The sequence below is a fragment of the Aedes aegypti genome, chromosome 2, assembly GCF_002204515.2.
Source record: "Aedes aegypti strain LVP_AGWG chromosome 2, AaegL5.0 Primary Assembly, whole genome shotgun sequence".
Taxonomy (NCBI): domain Eukaryota; kingdom Metazoa; phylum Arthropoda; class Insecta; order Diptera; family Culicidae; genus Aedes; species Aedes aegypti.
The window spans coordinates 225,660,440-225,676,216 of record NC_035108.1 but is presented as its reverse complement, the minus strand read 5'-3'; the positions used below and the strand labels follow the sequence as shown (position 1 = coordinate 225,676,216).

The following is a 15,777-nucleotide window of genomic DNA, read 5'->3' as shown; positions in this document are numbered from 1 at the left end:
TACAAACTGGATGGAATTCAAATCAATCTTCTACGAATTATGTTATTTTGTCTGTTGGACGGAAAAATCTCTTAAAAATACCGTTGGGAAGCTTAGAACAGTATACAGTGAAACCTCCATGAGTCAATATTGAAGAGACCATCGACTCATGGAATCATCGAGTCAAGGAACAGAAATCCTTTGAAAAGCTGTTTCGAGGGGCCATCGTAGTAATCATGTAATTTTGTTTTCAGTTTGGTTGCATGAGTCGAAATCGAGTCATGGAATATCGTCTCATGTAGGTTTCACTATAATTGTTTAGTGTGCAGAAGTCAAAACCGATCAAAACATTACTTACACCCCTTTGCTTTTGAGCCCCTCATTTTATCCGACGTACGACCGGACAACCAATTTGACGAACCTGTATGTATAGCAACCTAGTTTATACGTTGAACTATCCGAACAAACACTAGACAAACGTGTGTTTGTTCCGATAAGTTTGTGAAGTTTGTGTATGTAGGTGGGGCAAAAGTTCAACTTTAGTAGAATCAATTTTTCCAGAAAAACTATAACAGAAAGATATAAATACTACGTAGTGAACCTTCAACATGTTGGCTAAAATTTTCCCATTTTTAGTTATAACTTTTACCCCACCGATGGGGCAAGGGTTCGAATCTATTGTGGGGCAGATAAAACGCAGTTTTTCGCAAAACTGAGTAAAATTTTGGTGACCTTTTTTCGCACAATCAGGCAATTTCGTAAAATTTTTAGATTGTACACTACCCGTCATAAATACGGACTCACTAAAATAAGTAAGGTACCGTGGGGTAAGTGGATACAGAAAAATCAATAGTCAAGTTCATTACTATGTACAGCTAACGTGAATAATGTAATTCAAACTTTTTTCTGTGGATAACAAATGAGGGGCCAATATACTTCAAATCATCGATTATTTGGATTTTTCTGATTGTTATGTATTGAGTATGAGGGACTTAAAAATTTGCGCCAAATAATCCAATTGCCCCACCATGGTGGGGTAAGTGGATCACCAATAGGAAAAAATCTGTTCTCAAAACAAATGTGATGTTATTATGTATAGTAAGAATGATATTACTCTCGTTCTTATTATAAGTGCCAATAATGGTACATTTTAATACTCTAAAATTGAAAAGTATCTTTATTATTCAAAATATATTGAAAAATATGAATACATTAGTTTACACTAATTCGCACAACGAAAAAACATTGTAACTAGAATCATTTGTAGAAAATTCATCCATTTATACACATAAGTTATACAGAAGTATTTTAGGATTATTCCTAACGATGTTTTTGAAAAACACTCGTAGTTTGAAAATATTAGTTACATTTATTTTTGAATAACAAATTGAAATCTTTTTATTCTATTTATGAATATGTTTGTATCATCTGTCTAGAATAATTTATATGGTCAAATAAGGTACGATAATAAGATTTCAAGTGAAGAGTTAGTATATTTTGCTCTTTTGCAACTCAGCTTAGATACACCACGAAAAATTTCGTGTGAGTTTTGAAATACAGTGGGATTCCGTTTTTGGCAACAAAGTTGAAATTTTCAGTTGCCAAAAACGGAACCGTGCCAAAATCGGAACCCATATTTCAGATTTCATTTTTCAAATATTGGTTTTGAAAGCATCATTACAATGTTAATACATCATTTTTATGGAATCATAAGGCGTTGAAATTTCGAAAAGGTTCACTTCGAAGCATTTTCCCGGAGGGTTATACTATGCTATGAATCTACTTATAGCTCCGTAATATTAAATCTGGCAAACGATTTTCTGATCGCGTTTTCACGCCTCAACTTCTTCAATTTTGTTTAGAAGCTTTGTGCATAATTTTTGTACAAGAGGGCCTTGTAAAACCAATAACCGCATAAGTGACTTTTATTGAAGAACTGGACATTTTCTTAAAACTATGAGAGAAAACGAAAAAAAATAGTTTTCTTTTAAAGACGTATTTGCGAATCAAAAGCGCTGGGTATTGCAAAACGGCATGACCTTTTTTTCTAATTAAATGAACATTTAAAATCAGTTTAACTTTTGGACCTAAGCGTAAAATTTGAAAAATTCGGTGAGTTTAGAATTGCTCCTTTAATTTATGTTTCTAATAAAGTGAAGCGTTTTATAATGAATGGTTGACAGTATCAAAAGAGCAAACATAAACATGAGAAGATGCATAAATGTCTTGTAATTGTGTAGAATTTAAGGTGAAGATGAATCGAAGCCAAAGTTCAAATTTTCAAGAGCACGGATCTGGAGAAGCAAACATTCGTTTGAGCTGAAAACCTAATCGAATGCTTAAGGTAATTACCACCAGCTAATGATCAATCGATTAAGTTTTCTGCTTAAACGGATGTTTGGTTCTTCAGATCCGTGCTCTTGAAAATTTGAAGTTTGGCTTCGATTCATCTTCCCCTTAATTTTAACTTGAAATAATTTTTAATTCAGCTAGATATATGTTTTACACCTGCCTTATGAAATCAATTGAAATTTACAGGATCCTGTTATGAAACCTCAAGAACCTTATAGGAATCTTCAGGTTCTCATAAGAAATCTACAGAAAAAACGCTTGAGCTCTGAAGCATCTTGCCAAGCATCCGTAGGATCTCGCAGAGCGTTCTCAGGATCTTGCTAAGGATTTTGCTATGAGTTAACATCTTGGAATTCCGCTGCGATGTTGCAGAAAATTCTCAGGTCTCCGATGAAAAAATTTAAAAGTTTATTATTATTAGGCTACCACTAGCACACCTCAAATTCCTCTGGGAACCTTTTCAAAATCCTCAAGCTTTCGCCGAAAATATTAAAAATACTACTAGAAATTCACATTATCCCGCTTAAAATTTACAGGACGCCCTAGAGTTTATTAGGAATCACCAGATTTTGGACATAATCCTCCATAACCAGTTATACACTCTAAAGATCCATCAAGAAGCTCTCAGTGTTCACTTGGAATCTTCAGATATCCTCATGAATTCGTTAAAATTTCTGAAAAGTCCCACAAGAACGAAGAATCCCTTAAGGATTCTCCAGGGTACCATTAGGAAACTCATAGACTCAGCTCGTAAGGAACATTTTGATGATGTTGAGACCCGTATCCTTGATTAACAATCTTGTACAGAATTCTGGATAGTCTCTTAACAAATCTAACGCCTTATAAAGTCTATAGAAAAGAGAGAACGTAGCTTTAAATAGTTGACGCAGAAAGATCAATATACACACCAATACCACAGACAAAAAGTAAAAACACTCTCAGTCGTATTTATCGCACGCTTCAATGGTATTATTGAAAATAAATTGTAGTTTGGACTGTATTCGCATTTGTCATGTTATTTAATGAAATTTAAAAAAAGTTATGATACACGACATTTTGCTGTACATATTTGTATCTATTATTGCGGTGTGTTTTTACATGCGCAATGTATGTAAATCCATAATAATAAAGACAGCGAGACAAAATTTATGATTGTAACTCTGTGTGAGTCAGAGATTTTTCGTTGCTCTTATGTCGGTGCTGGTGCTTTGTTCGAACAAGCTGTTCGAAATCTGAAGAACAGTGTTTTTTTTATTGTATCACCTACTGGCAGACTCAAGTGGGCTGGTCACTTAATATGAATGCCTAAGAAAAGAGGTTGGTCTTAAGTTGAGATACTGGTGGAGATTATTGGTGTCATGAAACGTTGCCTATGTATGACCAATAACCATTCTGAAGTAAATAAGCGCGTACGCGAGTCCTTAGTAGTTGGTGAGATTTGGGGAAACATCGACGAAAATGGAGATCTGGAAAGTAATCGGTGTGGAGTTGACATGCTTTTCAAGTGACTAAAGCAACAGACACGATAATATTTACAAAAAATTACAAATTTTAATGGTATTGAAAAATGTTGCCAAAAACGGATCCATTTTGTTGCCAAAATCGGGGGGTGCCAAAATCGGAGCATGCCAAAAACGGAGCATGCCAAAAACGGAATCCCACTGTAATTATTTATTTATATTTTTTATACCAGAAAGGTTAAAAAAACTTTTAGGTGGATTAATTCAAATTCTTTTTGGCCAATTTGGCAAATTTAAGCTGGGAATGAAAACAAATAAAGGAAAACAACATTTGCAAATATTTAAACTTATTAAAATTCCCGTAAACAGTCTGCCAATAAATGATAATAATACTTGATCCACTTACCCCACACCATTAAAAAGTATGGGTAAGTGTACCATGTACAATATATCTGTATTTATTTATAAAAATCACATATTTTTCATTGTGATTCATTCAATTAGAACTGAAATGCTCACCATGTGTCGAAAAAACTAATAGAATTCGATTTTAGACAGAGATACAATGGATTTTTGATTGATGGAAATCAATTTTGAAATTAATTAATTTTTGCAGCTAACAAGTTTGCTTGTATTAGTGTACGTGTAGTACCAGTTTTGCAATAGTATGAGTGTGGACATAAGAATATATCCTAAAACGAAGCAATGGTGCGAAAACATTCAACATATTCAAGTATTTATGCTTAATATTGACGAATGATCCACTTACCCCACTGATACACTTCCCCCACTGTACCTTATTGCAACACTCAGCTGAATATTGAATCACCCTGAAAAGTTTAGCATCACCTCAAAACAGGTAAATTCACATTGCTATATCTCGAGATCCTTACGACTTGCAAAGAAGCGATCTTCAGCAAAGTTGTTCAGAAGATCAAGGACATCCGGGAGACAAGCAGTTTGGTTCGCGATTTTGCCGCTAGGTGGCGGTAGTGAGCATGCAAAATTGAGCATTTTAAACTAGTTCTAGCTTGTGATTCACAAGAGATAGAAAGTTCGGGTCTTCGACAAAGTTGTTCAGAAGGTCAAGGACATCCGGAAGACAAGCAGTTTGGTTCGCTATTTTGCCGCTAGCTGGCGGTAGTGAGCATGCAAAATTGAGCATTTTAAACTAGTTCTAGCTTGTGATTCACAAGAGATAGAAAGTTCGGGTCTTCGGCAAAGTTGTTCAGAAGATCAAGGACATCCGGAAGACAAGCAGTTTGGTTCGCGATTTTGCCGCTAGGTGGCGGTAGTGAGAATGTAAAATTGAGCATTTCAAACTAGTTCTAGCTTGTGATTCACAAGAGATAGAAAGTTCGGGTCTTCGGCAAAGTTGTTCAGAAGGTCAAGGACATCCGGAAGACAAGCAGTTTGGTTCGCGATTTTGCCGCTAGGTGGCGGTAGTGAGCATGCAAAATTGAGCATTTTAAACTAGTTCTAGCTTGTGATTCACAAGAGATAGGGAAGTTCGGGTCTTCGGCAAAGTTGTTCAGAGGATCAAGGACATCCGGGAGACAAGCAGTTTGGTTCGCGATTTTGCCGCTAGGTGGCGGTAGTGAGAATGTACAATTGAGCATTTCAAACTAGTTCTAGCATGTGATTCACAAGAGATAGAAAGTTCGGGTCTTCGGCAAAGTTGTTCAGAAGGTCAAGGACATCCGGAAGACAAGCAGTTTGGTTCGCGATTTTGCCGCTAGGTGGCGGTAGTGAGCATGCAAAATTGAGCATTTTAAACTAGTTCTAGCTTGTGATTCACAAGAGATAGAAAGTTCGGGTCTTCGGCAAAGTTGTTCAGAAGATCAAGGACATCCGGGAGACAAGCAGTTTGGTTCGCGATTTTGCCGCTAGGTGGCGGTAGTGAGCATGCAAAATTGAGCATTTTAAACTAGTTCTAGCTTGTGATTCACAAGAGATAGGAAGTTCGGGTCTTCGGCAAAGTTGTTCAGAAGATCAAAGACATCCGGGAGACAAGCAGTTTGGTTCGAGATTTTGCCGCTAGGTGGCGGTAGTGAGAATGTAAAATTGAGCATTTCAAACTAGTTCTAGCATGTGATTCACAAGAGATAGAAAGTTCGGGTCTTCGGCAAAGTTGTTCAGAAGATCAAGGACATCCGGAAGACAAGCAGTTTGGTTCGCGATTTTGCCGCTAGGTGGCGGTAGTGAGAATGTAAAATTGAGCATTTCAAACTAGTTCTAGCATGTGATTAACAAGAGATAGAAAGTTCGGGTCTTCGGCAAAGTTGTTCAGAAGGTCAAGGACATCCGGAAGACAAGCAGTTTGGTTCGCTATTTTGCCGCTAGCTGGCGGTAGTGAGCATGCAAAATTGAGCATTTTAAACTAGTTCTAGCTTGTGATTCACAAGAGATAGAAAGTTCGGGTCTTCGGCAAAGTTGTTCAGAAGATCAAGGACATCCGGAAGACAAGCAGTTTGGTTCGCGATTTTGCCGCTAGGTGGCGGTAGTGAGAATGTAAAATTGAGCATTTCAAACTAGTTCTAGCTTGTGATTCACAAGAGATAGAAAGTTCGGGTCTTCGGCAAAGTTGTTCAGAAGGTCAAGGACATCCGGAAGACAAGCAGTTTGGTTCGCGATTTTGCCGCTAGGTGGCGGTAGTGAGCATGCAAAATTGAGCATTTTAAACTAGTTCTAGCTTGTGATTCACAAGAGATAGGGAAGTTCGGGTCTTCGGCAAAGTTGTTCAGAGGATCAAGGACATCCGGGAGACAAGCAGTTTGGTTCGCGATTTTGCCGCTAGGTGGCGGTAGTGAGAATGTACAATTGAGCATTTCAAACTAGTTCTAGCATGTGATTCACAAGAGATAGAAAGTTCGGGTCTTCGGCAAAGTTGTTCAGAAGGTCAAGGACATCCGGAAGACAAGCAGTTTGGTTCGCGATTTTGCCGCTAGGTGGCGGTAGTCAGCATGCAAAATTGAGCATTTTAAACTAGTTCTAGCTTGTGATTCACAAGAGACAGAAAGTTCTGGTCTTCGGCAAAGTTGTTCAGAGGATCAAGGACATCCGAAAGACAAATAGTTTAATTCGCGATTTTGCCGCTAGGTGGCGTTTAAGAATTATGTGCCAATTTTCGGATTTTCATACAAAGTAAGCCAAAATCGTATGAATGGATCGAAAAATGGTACTTGCTCTTCCCCTATATCAACCAAGAACCAAGACTTTCTTGAAGTTTATTGATGGGGATATTGTAAATTCCTTCATTGATTGGGCTTTCTTATTTTTGATTTTTATTAATAACTAGTGGTCCCGGCAAACTTCGTCTTGCCATCAAGTAGGCTGTTCAAAAACGCTATGAATCGTCCTATACAAAATGACAGTTCCATTCACGCTCGTTTTTCCAACTTTCCCGGTTAATATCCTGGAATTTTTATATACACGAACACGTCGAAACACTTGATGAACAAAACGGGAATATAATCATTCAAATCCGTTGACCCGTTCGGAAGCTATTTCGTGACATACAAACACCATTCCATTTTTATTTATATAGATTCTCACTTCTTATAAATCAATCTCCCAAGTATGGTCGAAAACGATCTCTTGATTTGGAATACTTTTGAAATCACGAGTTACTTAATTTCTAATCGGACTAGTAAACCTTATATTAAAATTGTGCGCACTTTCAAACTGCATTGCAATTAATTATTATTTTTCATCAATTAATTTATTTTGAAAACTAAAATTTTACAAACATAAAATATTATTAAAAAAAAAGAAGTTTCCAACAAATGCATCCCCTTCTTCTAATAGCGCGATCCCTAGTTGAATATCTTATCATGGAGAATTGATGGTATTATGCATTTTCACATTTATTTCCAAAGTTACTTAAAGCTGAAACTGGTTTTTGATTATATGGAAATTTGTATATGGTAATAATTCAATCTTTTGACTGCTACCGATAACTAACATATCAAAACTTTAAAAAAGAGCTACACGACGAAGAATAGAACTATTAAATTTTCTATTAAACAATTATAACACCTTTTGTTACAATAATATGATATTCTGTAACTTGGACAATAGCGTTAGCGTTAGCGTTAGCGTAGTTACGGTATACTTCGTAGATTGGATACTAGCAACATTCATGTTTCTTTTTAATAATCTCATCCTGACTACTTTCAAGAACAAGGCAGGGGAGTATACCTTGTTCAAATCATAAACAAGAATACTAAAAGCATGAATATCGCTATTCCCGGCCACGCCCATCTTTACCGTAACTTGGGATAGAGGAAGGAAATGTTGATGTAGCACTTACTTAATGAGAGGCCACCGACTCAGCGACACCCTCATAAGTGCTACGGAGTTGGAGATTGGGGAAGGTATATTGTCAGGATTCGCCTAGAAAGCTGGCGATAGACCATAAATATTTGTTGTTTAAGCGTTTTCAAATTAATCTTTTGAATGCCGGCAATCAAAAGAGAAAACAATAGCTTATTTATAGTATAAATAGTATTTCGCGAAATGCTTGTCGATTGTGCAGTAATATTTTTGCTCAATAACCAGTAAAAAGCAAAACCGATCCCTCCAGGGTCATCGGATTGTATAAAATAACGATACGCGTAAAAAAAAAATCACGCCTATTGAAAAACAGTACTGTACTGTATTTTTAGATAATCGAAAAACGAAAGGAAGCGCGTTCGAACTAAACACCCTAGGATAACACAGTCGGTTTTTCTGCTCAAATTATACGAAAAGCAGAATCGATCCCTCCACGGTCATCGAACGGTTAAAAAGCATCCACAACCGATTGTTAGTTGCGTAACACCCGCCCGGACAGAATGCGCAATCTGAACATAATTATCAAACTCCGAAAATAACATTTTCCGTTCAAGAAACGATCAGAAGTTCCACGACGCGGACAAAAACGATTCGGAAGGCTCACAAAAGAAAAAGTATCATACTGGAACAAACTCACCGGATTGATTCTCTAAATTTATGTGCTGCCTGTCACTTCCTGATGGTTCGGTGAACTTAGGGCAGCCAAAAAGGACACAAATCAAACAAATCACTTTTTCATTTTTCACTTTTCACTATTCCATTTCTGAATGTAAAAACTGTCCTGCTTGGGCTTCACGAAGCACTACCCAGCAAGACGCTCTAAAACAGGAAGAAAAAAAAAATCTCCGGCGACGAAAACATGCGCGAAACCGTGAGCCAAATCTATCGGACGACGCAAAACCGAACTGTCCTGCTTGGGCTTCACGAAGCACTCGATATTCTGTAACTTGGACAATGCTGAAAAACTAATTTATTATAATTTATTTTTCTTCACTTTCTAGATGAAGATTGGCAGAACGAAAAAAGCAACCGCAATCAACAGAATGAGCCAGGTAAGTATCCGCATAATTGAAGGCAGTACAAATTGGTTGATCTGCAACTCATCTTGTTTTCCTTTACAGCAACAGACGATCGAAGACGTGTTGCCAGAAGTAGAGAGGATCCTAGAAGACACACTTTGGGTGGAGACATGTTGCATTATCAGGGACAAGGCGAACTCTCAGTCCTTCAGCGATCCCTGGATTTAGATGTAGGTTTTGATATTGAAATGCTATCTTTTGGTTTTGATATTTCATCACTTGAAGACTCGGCAGATGAGAGCATATCCACCCGTTAATCAAGGTGCGCTGTTTGATGATGATCCTGGAATTATGTCCGAGGTTGAAACCGCCAGTACAGGATTTAGACGAGGTGGTAAACAAAGATCTTCATTGCCAGTTGTTCGAACACCGTCTAAAACCCTCGAAAGACCATTAGGTACGTCACAAAATTGTAGAAACTATTGCAAGGGTGCATAAATGATTCACGTAGGTTATTTATGGGGAGTGCAAAATGCATACATAGGTCCGATTTGGACAACATAAAATTTTCGAAAAGAAAATCGAATGGTTACAACTCAAAAAAGAACAACAGAAATGAGTTGTGTTATGGACACTCACGAACCGTTACAGATTTCATTTGGCTTTGCATTTGACAGTTTTAAAGTATATATAAGCACTTGGTATTGACCCTTTTATAAGTCAACCACAGCTGAAATCGGATTTTTAGTTTCTATACAAATTTCATTTACTTATGTTTATAATTTCCATTAAAATAGGTAAAATTCTGATTATAATCATAGCGGCAATAATTTTTTTTTTCAAACAATGTCGCTCAGAAATAACGCGATCTGTGCTAAACTGAAGCTTCTAGAAATGCAACACCATCAACAGACAGGTAGTGAAAAATCGCTTAAATTTTAAAATCTACTCTTTATAAGTGTAAGAAAAAAATGTGTGAAAATCAGACACCCTATATGTTTCATAATTCAATAAGAAATCCACTTACATCTAACTTTGTGGTTTACTTTAATGATTTAGTTGTTTTTCCTATATTTCACAAACCCTATATTCCTTAAGTGGATGGTGCCCATAACAGCTTAACTGTTTCGTATAGGTTTTAAAAATCACGCATTTTTTCAACGCAAAAGTTTCGTTTTCATCTTGTGCGTTAAGTATAAGGCGTAATTGAAGTGATCGATTAAATTGATTATAATTTTTTTATAGATGAAATTTAGTTGATTTACGGGTAAATTGTACGAATTACATGTTTTTTTTTGTTTGCGGTGTCGCCGTTTACTGTAGACTGTAGACACACTTAAATTATTTCACCGACCGCAGCAAATCGAATCGCCGAGAACCCAACAGCTGAGATTTCGGTGATTTTCAATCTTGGTAGCTATCGATTGCAGTAGATAGATTTCCAAAAGATTTATTTTGGATGGATATAATTTTTCATATAATCGAAAGTCGTTTTTTTGTTTTCGGGTACCTTTGATAATGGAGTACCGTAATCCGGGGGCAAATTGATCACTGAGGTGAATTTGACCAAGTCGGTACCAAATAGCATTTCTTTTCAAGGATGGTTACAACTTCGTTGGCATAACAGACATTCAATGTTTTCTAGTTTATAGACGGCTAATGATGATTTTAAACTATTTTATTTTTATTATGATCAGTTTTGCTTAGAAATATTCGCAGTTTTTGAAGATGTTATAATACTGTTGGAAATGTTGGTACTAAACAATCTGCTGGTGCCAAGCCTGCATGCAAACTATGAGTGTTAAAAATGATGTGTAAGCTTTAGTGTGAACTGCTGAACTCATTTTTGAAATCGTATAACATTACAAGAATAGTTTTTTGCGTATAAAACCGTTTATTGTTGAGTAACGTGCTTATTTCAAGGGAAATTGCATACATTTAGTCGTATTATGCAGATTTACAAAGTTTAATTTTGCAATTAAATGATGATATATACGAGTTGTAAGAATTTTGACATCATTTTCGGATTCAGGAGACCCACATTTAGTAAATAGGGAAATTTTACATTTTAAAATTTGATTTATTATATAGTGATCAATTTCGCACTTTCAATTTTTGATATTAAAACTTATTTTATGATATGTTAAATTTTATTTCATAAAAAATCGATTACATAAACTGATAGAGATCAATGAAGTACTGATTTTACCGAAATAAATTTGACAAAATTTTAATTCCAAAGAAAGACATTACAAAAAGTTGTGATCAATTTGCCCCCGGTTTACGGTAACGAAAATGAATGAATTACGTAACATTTATAGGGCATTGCATACCTCGAGGCGTTTAACGTTATATGGAAATTTCTGACTTAGATTACAAAAATGGTCCCAGTTTGTGAAAATGCTATTCGCTAAGAGATTTGAGACCATATTCAAATTCTATGATAACTAGGCTGTGTGTGACCAACTAATCAAAACTACTTAAAATAGTGATCGTAGAACAGATTGTTTTTAAGCGTTTCGAAACTACAGGTCGGACTCGATTATCCGGGATTCGATTATCCGGAATTTTAGACTAGATTATCCGGAATATGTTTTTTGTTATTCTTGTTTTTCAGTTTTGCATACATTTTAGATAATTTAGTATTGCAATAGGGAAAGTGTACCAGTTATGGCCATAGTGGTTCCCTATTTGGCCATACGTGAAATTTCGATAACTTTCGCATTTTAAATATTTTTGAATGTTTAAGAATTAAGATATATCTTAAATCTTACTACTACAACACACAAAATCTTTCAAGGTGGGAAAACATTCAAATTATCCCGTATGGCGAAATAAGGAACCACTATGGCCATAACTGGTACACTTTCCCTATTGCAATACTAAATTATCTAAAATGTATGCAAAACTGAAAAACAAGAATAACAAAAAACATATTCCGGATAATCTAGTCTAAAATTCCGGATAATCGGATAATCCATAACTGGTACACCTACCCTATGCAATATAGGGTAATTGATCCATTAGTTGTGGATGTTCCTATAGTTGCGGTAGAGCCATTTACACTGATTTTATTGAATTAGCTGCAGATCCGACTCTGCCAATCGACGTATTGGATTATTGATACACGAAATAACCGAAAACATAGTTCAAATATCTTCAAAATTGATAAAACACCGCCAAACTGCTTAAACTTTTCTTACTTGTACCAATAGTTGCGGTAAAGTGTTTTTATAGTGGAGGATCCCATAAGAAAACAACGGATACCGCAACTATACTGCCGTGAATCGCAAGTCAGTCCCATCTGCATTTTCGTCAAAATTGAGTTAAGTTCAGTTTTCAACATATCTTCCAATGCTCTTTCAGCTGCCTTAATGAGATAATAAGATTTGTTCGGAAAAAGTCGGAAAAAACAGCAAGTCAAATTGTCCCATAATGAAAAGTAACCGCATATCAGTCCCACTACAGATTTCCACACCGTGTAACACAAAAATGAACCGTGTTTTGGCCATCTTTATATTTTTCTCAGAAAGACGTCGTAGTGAAAAGCAAATTGTGAAAGTTTCATTAAGATTTGAACATGTTCCAATCCTCTGGAATTTTCTGAATATTTGTATGGAAAACGAGTTCGGAAACTTCACAGCCCATTTTCTCAATGCCTACTTTTTACAGATGGGACTGACTTGCGATTCACGGCAGTATAGGAGCACAAATTAAAAATTTACCTCAACTAAAGGAACAGTGTACTAATAGTGGAGATATTATTTTTCACTGACATGCCGCTGGTTACTGCGATGAAATCAGTTTTCTCATTAGGTAAATGGTCTTTATTTTCCACTACAAAAATAATAAGTACATTTATTGTGCTACTTGAATTTTGAGGGGTCAAATAAAGTTGAACCGTGCTTAGCACCTCCACTATTGGAAAGGTTTTTTTGTGTATGCCGGTCAGAACTTTTTTTTCTTCTCAAGACCCCTAATGTTCCTTGAAATAATTTCAGGCTACGCAACTGCATCATTTAAGTAATAAAACGAAAAAAGATAATATTTAAGTTCGATTTTCTTTTTTCTTTTAGTGATTCGATTATCCGGAGGATTCGATTATCCGGAGTAAAAAAAAAATCGGTCGGACTCGATTATCCGGAGTATAGATTTTTTTTTCACTCCGGATAATCGAATCACTAAGGAAAAATTGAAATCTTCGATAAAAGAACAAATATAAGAATATTATCTTTTTTCGTTGTTTTATTATAACCAGAAATTATTTCTAGGAACAGTACAACAGTCTTTACAAGAAAAATAAATTTTTGACCAACCTACACTAAAAAACACCTTTTCAAACCCCCCTTTTCTTAAACACGTTCAAAACTGCAAAACCATTCATATTGTATATCGCAATACCAAATTATATAAGATTTATGCATAAAAATTAAAAAACAAGAACATCAAAAACCAAATTCCGGATAATCGAGTCTAAAATTCCGGATAATCGAATCCCGGATAATCGATCCCGGGTAATCGAATCTCCGGATAATCGCGTCTCCGGATAATCGAGTCCGACCTGTACTAAAATCGTGTCAATTTTTAATTTTAGTATATAAAGCCTCAAATGTTCTCGATTCAAACGAAAACAGCTCTGTGTGGCATACTAATATTCTTTAGTTTTGCATTCGTTTTGCCTAACTGATTAACAGAAATTATGATACTTCGTTTAGTATGTGGTGGGTCACTACCAAAGATACCCCATTTTACGGTTCTTATTTTACCGAGATATCGGCAATCCAATTATTTTACTGAGATATCGGTGAACGTAACCGAGATTAGATAAACGTTTACTCAGAGGCCTCGCGTGACTTAATTATCAACCTGTGCGCATCTAATTTAGTGCAATTTATTTTGCCATTATTAGATATAGGGTAGATGTACCAGTTATGGACATAATGGTTCCCCATTTCGCCATACGTGATCATTTTATTATCTTCAAATTTTTAATCATTCTGTGTGTTTAAGTAGTTTGATATCAAATATTTCTTGATGGTAAAACATTCATAAATATTCAAAATTTGAAAGTTTTCGAGAAAACATATAGGGAATAGGGAACAACTATTGCCATAACTGGTACTCTTTCCCTACCTTGGATTCAAATCATTTTTTTAAGTTAATAAAATATATAACTAGCGGTTGCCTTCGTTCTCAAATATATTTTTCTTCTAGTCTTTCAATTGATTTAAAACGTTCAAGATTTCAGATACTTATCGGGTTGTTTAGTTTGAATAACCAACACCTTTTCAATTTTTACGATTACGTATAATTATGGCAAACTCTCTAGAATTATCGAACGACGTCAACTTGCAGTGTATCAAACCAAAACCCCAACACTTGTCAGCCAATTTCAGCATTTTGTAATGATGTCGGCGTTTTAGCATCACAAGTCCCTTCAGTATGTAAGTTATGGCTAGGCTAGTAAAAAGCATGCAGACTTACCGGAATCTCATCCCAGGCGCAACCTATCCCACAGATTCTAATGTATAGGGGCCCAATGTCGTCGGACGCTGGACCCCTGGTTCACTCTGGCCCGATATTGGTGACTTCTTGTCGGCCAGCTTAGAGGTTAGCCCCACCACACTTCACATAGGGGAATTAGGGGCATAATGGACACGTTAAGCAAATGTTCGTTTTTAGACCCTTAAATGGCAATGTTTTTAATTTACCCCCGGCTAGTTTTCAAGTTTGATGTTAGTACGACGTGCCACATTCATTCATAGTGATAAAAATCATATCATATGTCAGAAAAGCGAGATAGAAAATTGGGTCGAAAACAAGGCTGGTAATAAGGTATCGGGGCGAAATGAACACCTGTATGAAATTTAGTTATTCCAACATATTCAATGACTGTCAATCATTCCGATATGCAAAAGGACTCTCCCTCAATCATAATAGCTAAAAAGAACCTTTCTGGGTTCGTTACTTTGCTCAAAAATTAGATTCTTCCACGGTCTTGCTTATATGCCAATTTGAAACTGAGAAAAATTTTAAGTCAAATTTTAAAGAACAATTGAAGCAAAAAATAATTTTTTTTACCGTCAAGCATTTCAAATGCATGACAGATTTCATGCAGTGAATGAACTTTTGATGAAATATGTGTATTATCAGATATTGAGAGGGTGTCCATTTCGCCCCGTATGTTCATTATGCCCCTAATCCTCCTACACGAATCGCAGGGTCCCAATTTTGTGTGCTTTGGGATTAGTTTCGACTCTCGTTTCGACCCGTTTCACACGCACACTGGAGGTTTGTAACGGCCTTGGTGGATATCGTCACTGGCCGGGTTCACGTGGTCACCGATATTGGCCTCTTCATGTGGCACTTGAACGTCCGGGTTTTCACTCGCGGGTAACAATTCTCAGAATTATGTTGTCTTTTTCCAAACACGCTTACTTTCAGCCTCCAGCCGAACGATATTAGAGGCAATATTAGGCTCTGAACGGGTTAATAATTTCTATACAGATTTCACACTGACCACGTTATCACTTGGGCAGGGTTATTTTTTCTCGTGGATCATGCCAAACACAACTACGAGCGCCAAGTACAAAGAGAGCTATCCTCGGAAACACGACTCGTCTAAATTTTGC

The 15,777-nt window shown here is 36.3% G+C and overlaps 2 protein-coding genes across 16 annotated transcripts in view; one reads left to right on the top strand and one right to left on the bottom strand.

The window, feature by feature from the left end:
* LOC5564742 (plexin-B) overlaps positions 1-15,735 on the bottom strand; it is a 177,726-nt gene extending 161,991 nt beyond the window's left edge. The window contains exons 1-2 of one of the 2 annotated variants that reach the window (XM_021844154.1): positions 15,356-15,735; positions 14,630-14,770 (exon numbers count right to left, since the gene is read on the bottom strand). The gene's annotated coding sequence lies outside the window, so the exon portion shown is untranslated. The remainder of the gene's footprint in view (positions 1-14,629; positions 14,771-15,355) is intronic. The other variant, XM_021844155.1, reaches the window with a different exon arrangement.
* LOC5574827 (coiled-coil domain-containing protein AGAP005037) overlaps positions 1-15,777 on the top strand; it is a 302,411-nt gene that overhangs the window by 30,294 nt on the left and 256,340 nt on the right. For 13 of the 14 annotated variants that reach the window (XM_021844163.1, XM_021844162.1, XM_021844160.1 and 10 more), the window contains 3 exons: positions 9,128-9,178; positions 9,248-9,375; positions 9,431-9,602. In XM_021844163.1, coding sequence (XP_021699855.1) covers positions 9,128-9,178; positions 9,248-9,375; positions 9,431-9,602 — 351 coding nt within the window. The remainder of the gene's footprint in view (positions 1-9,127; positions 9,179-9,247; positions 9,376-9,430; positions 9,603-15,777) is intronic. The other variant, XM_021844164.1, reaches the window with a different exon arrangement.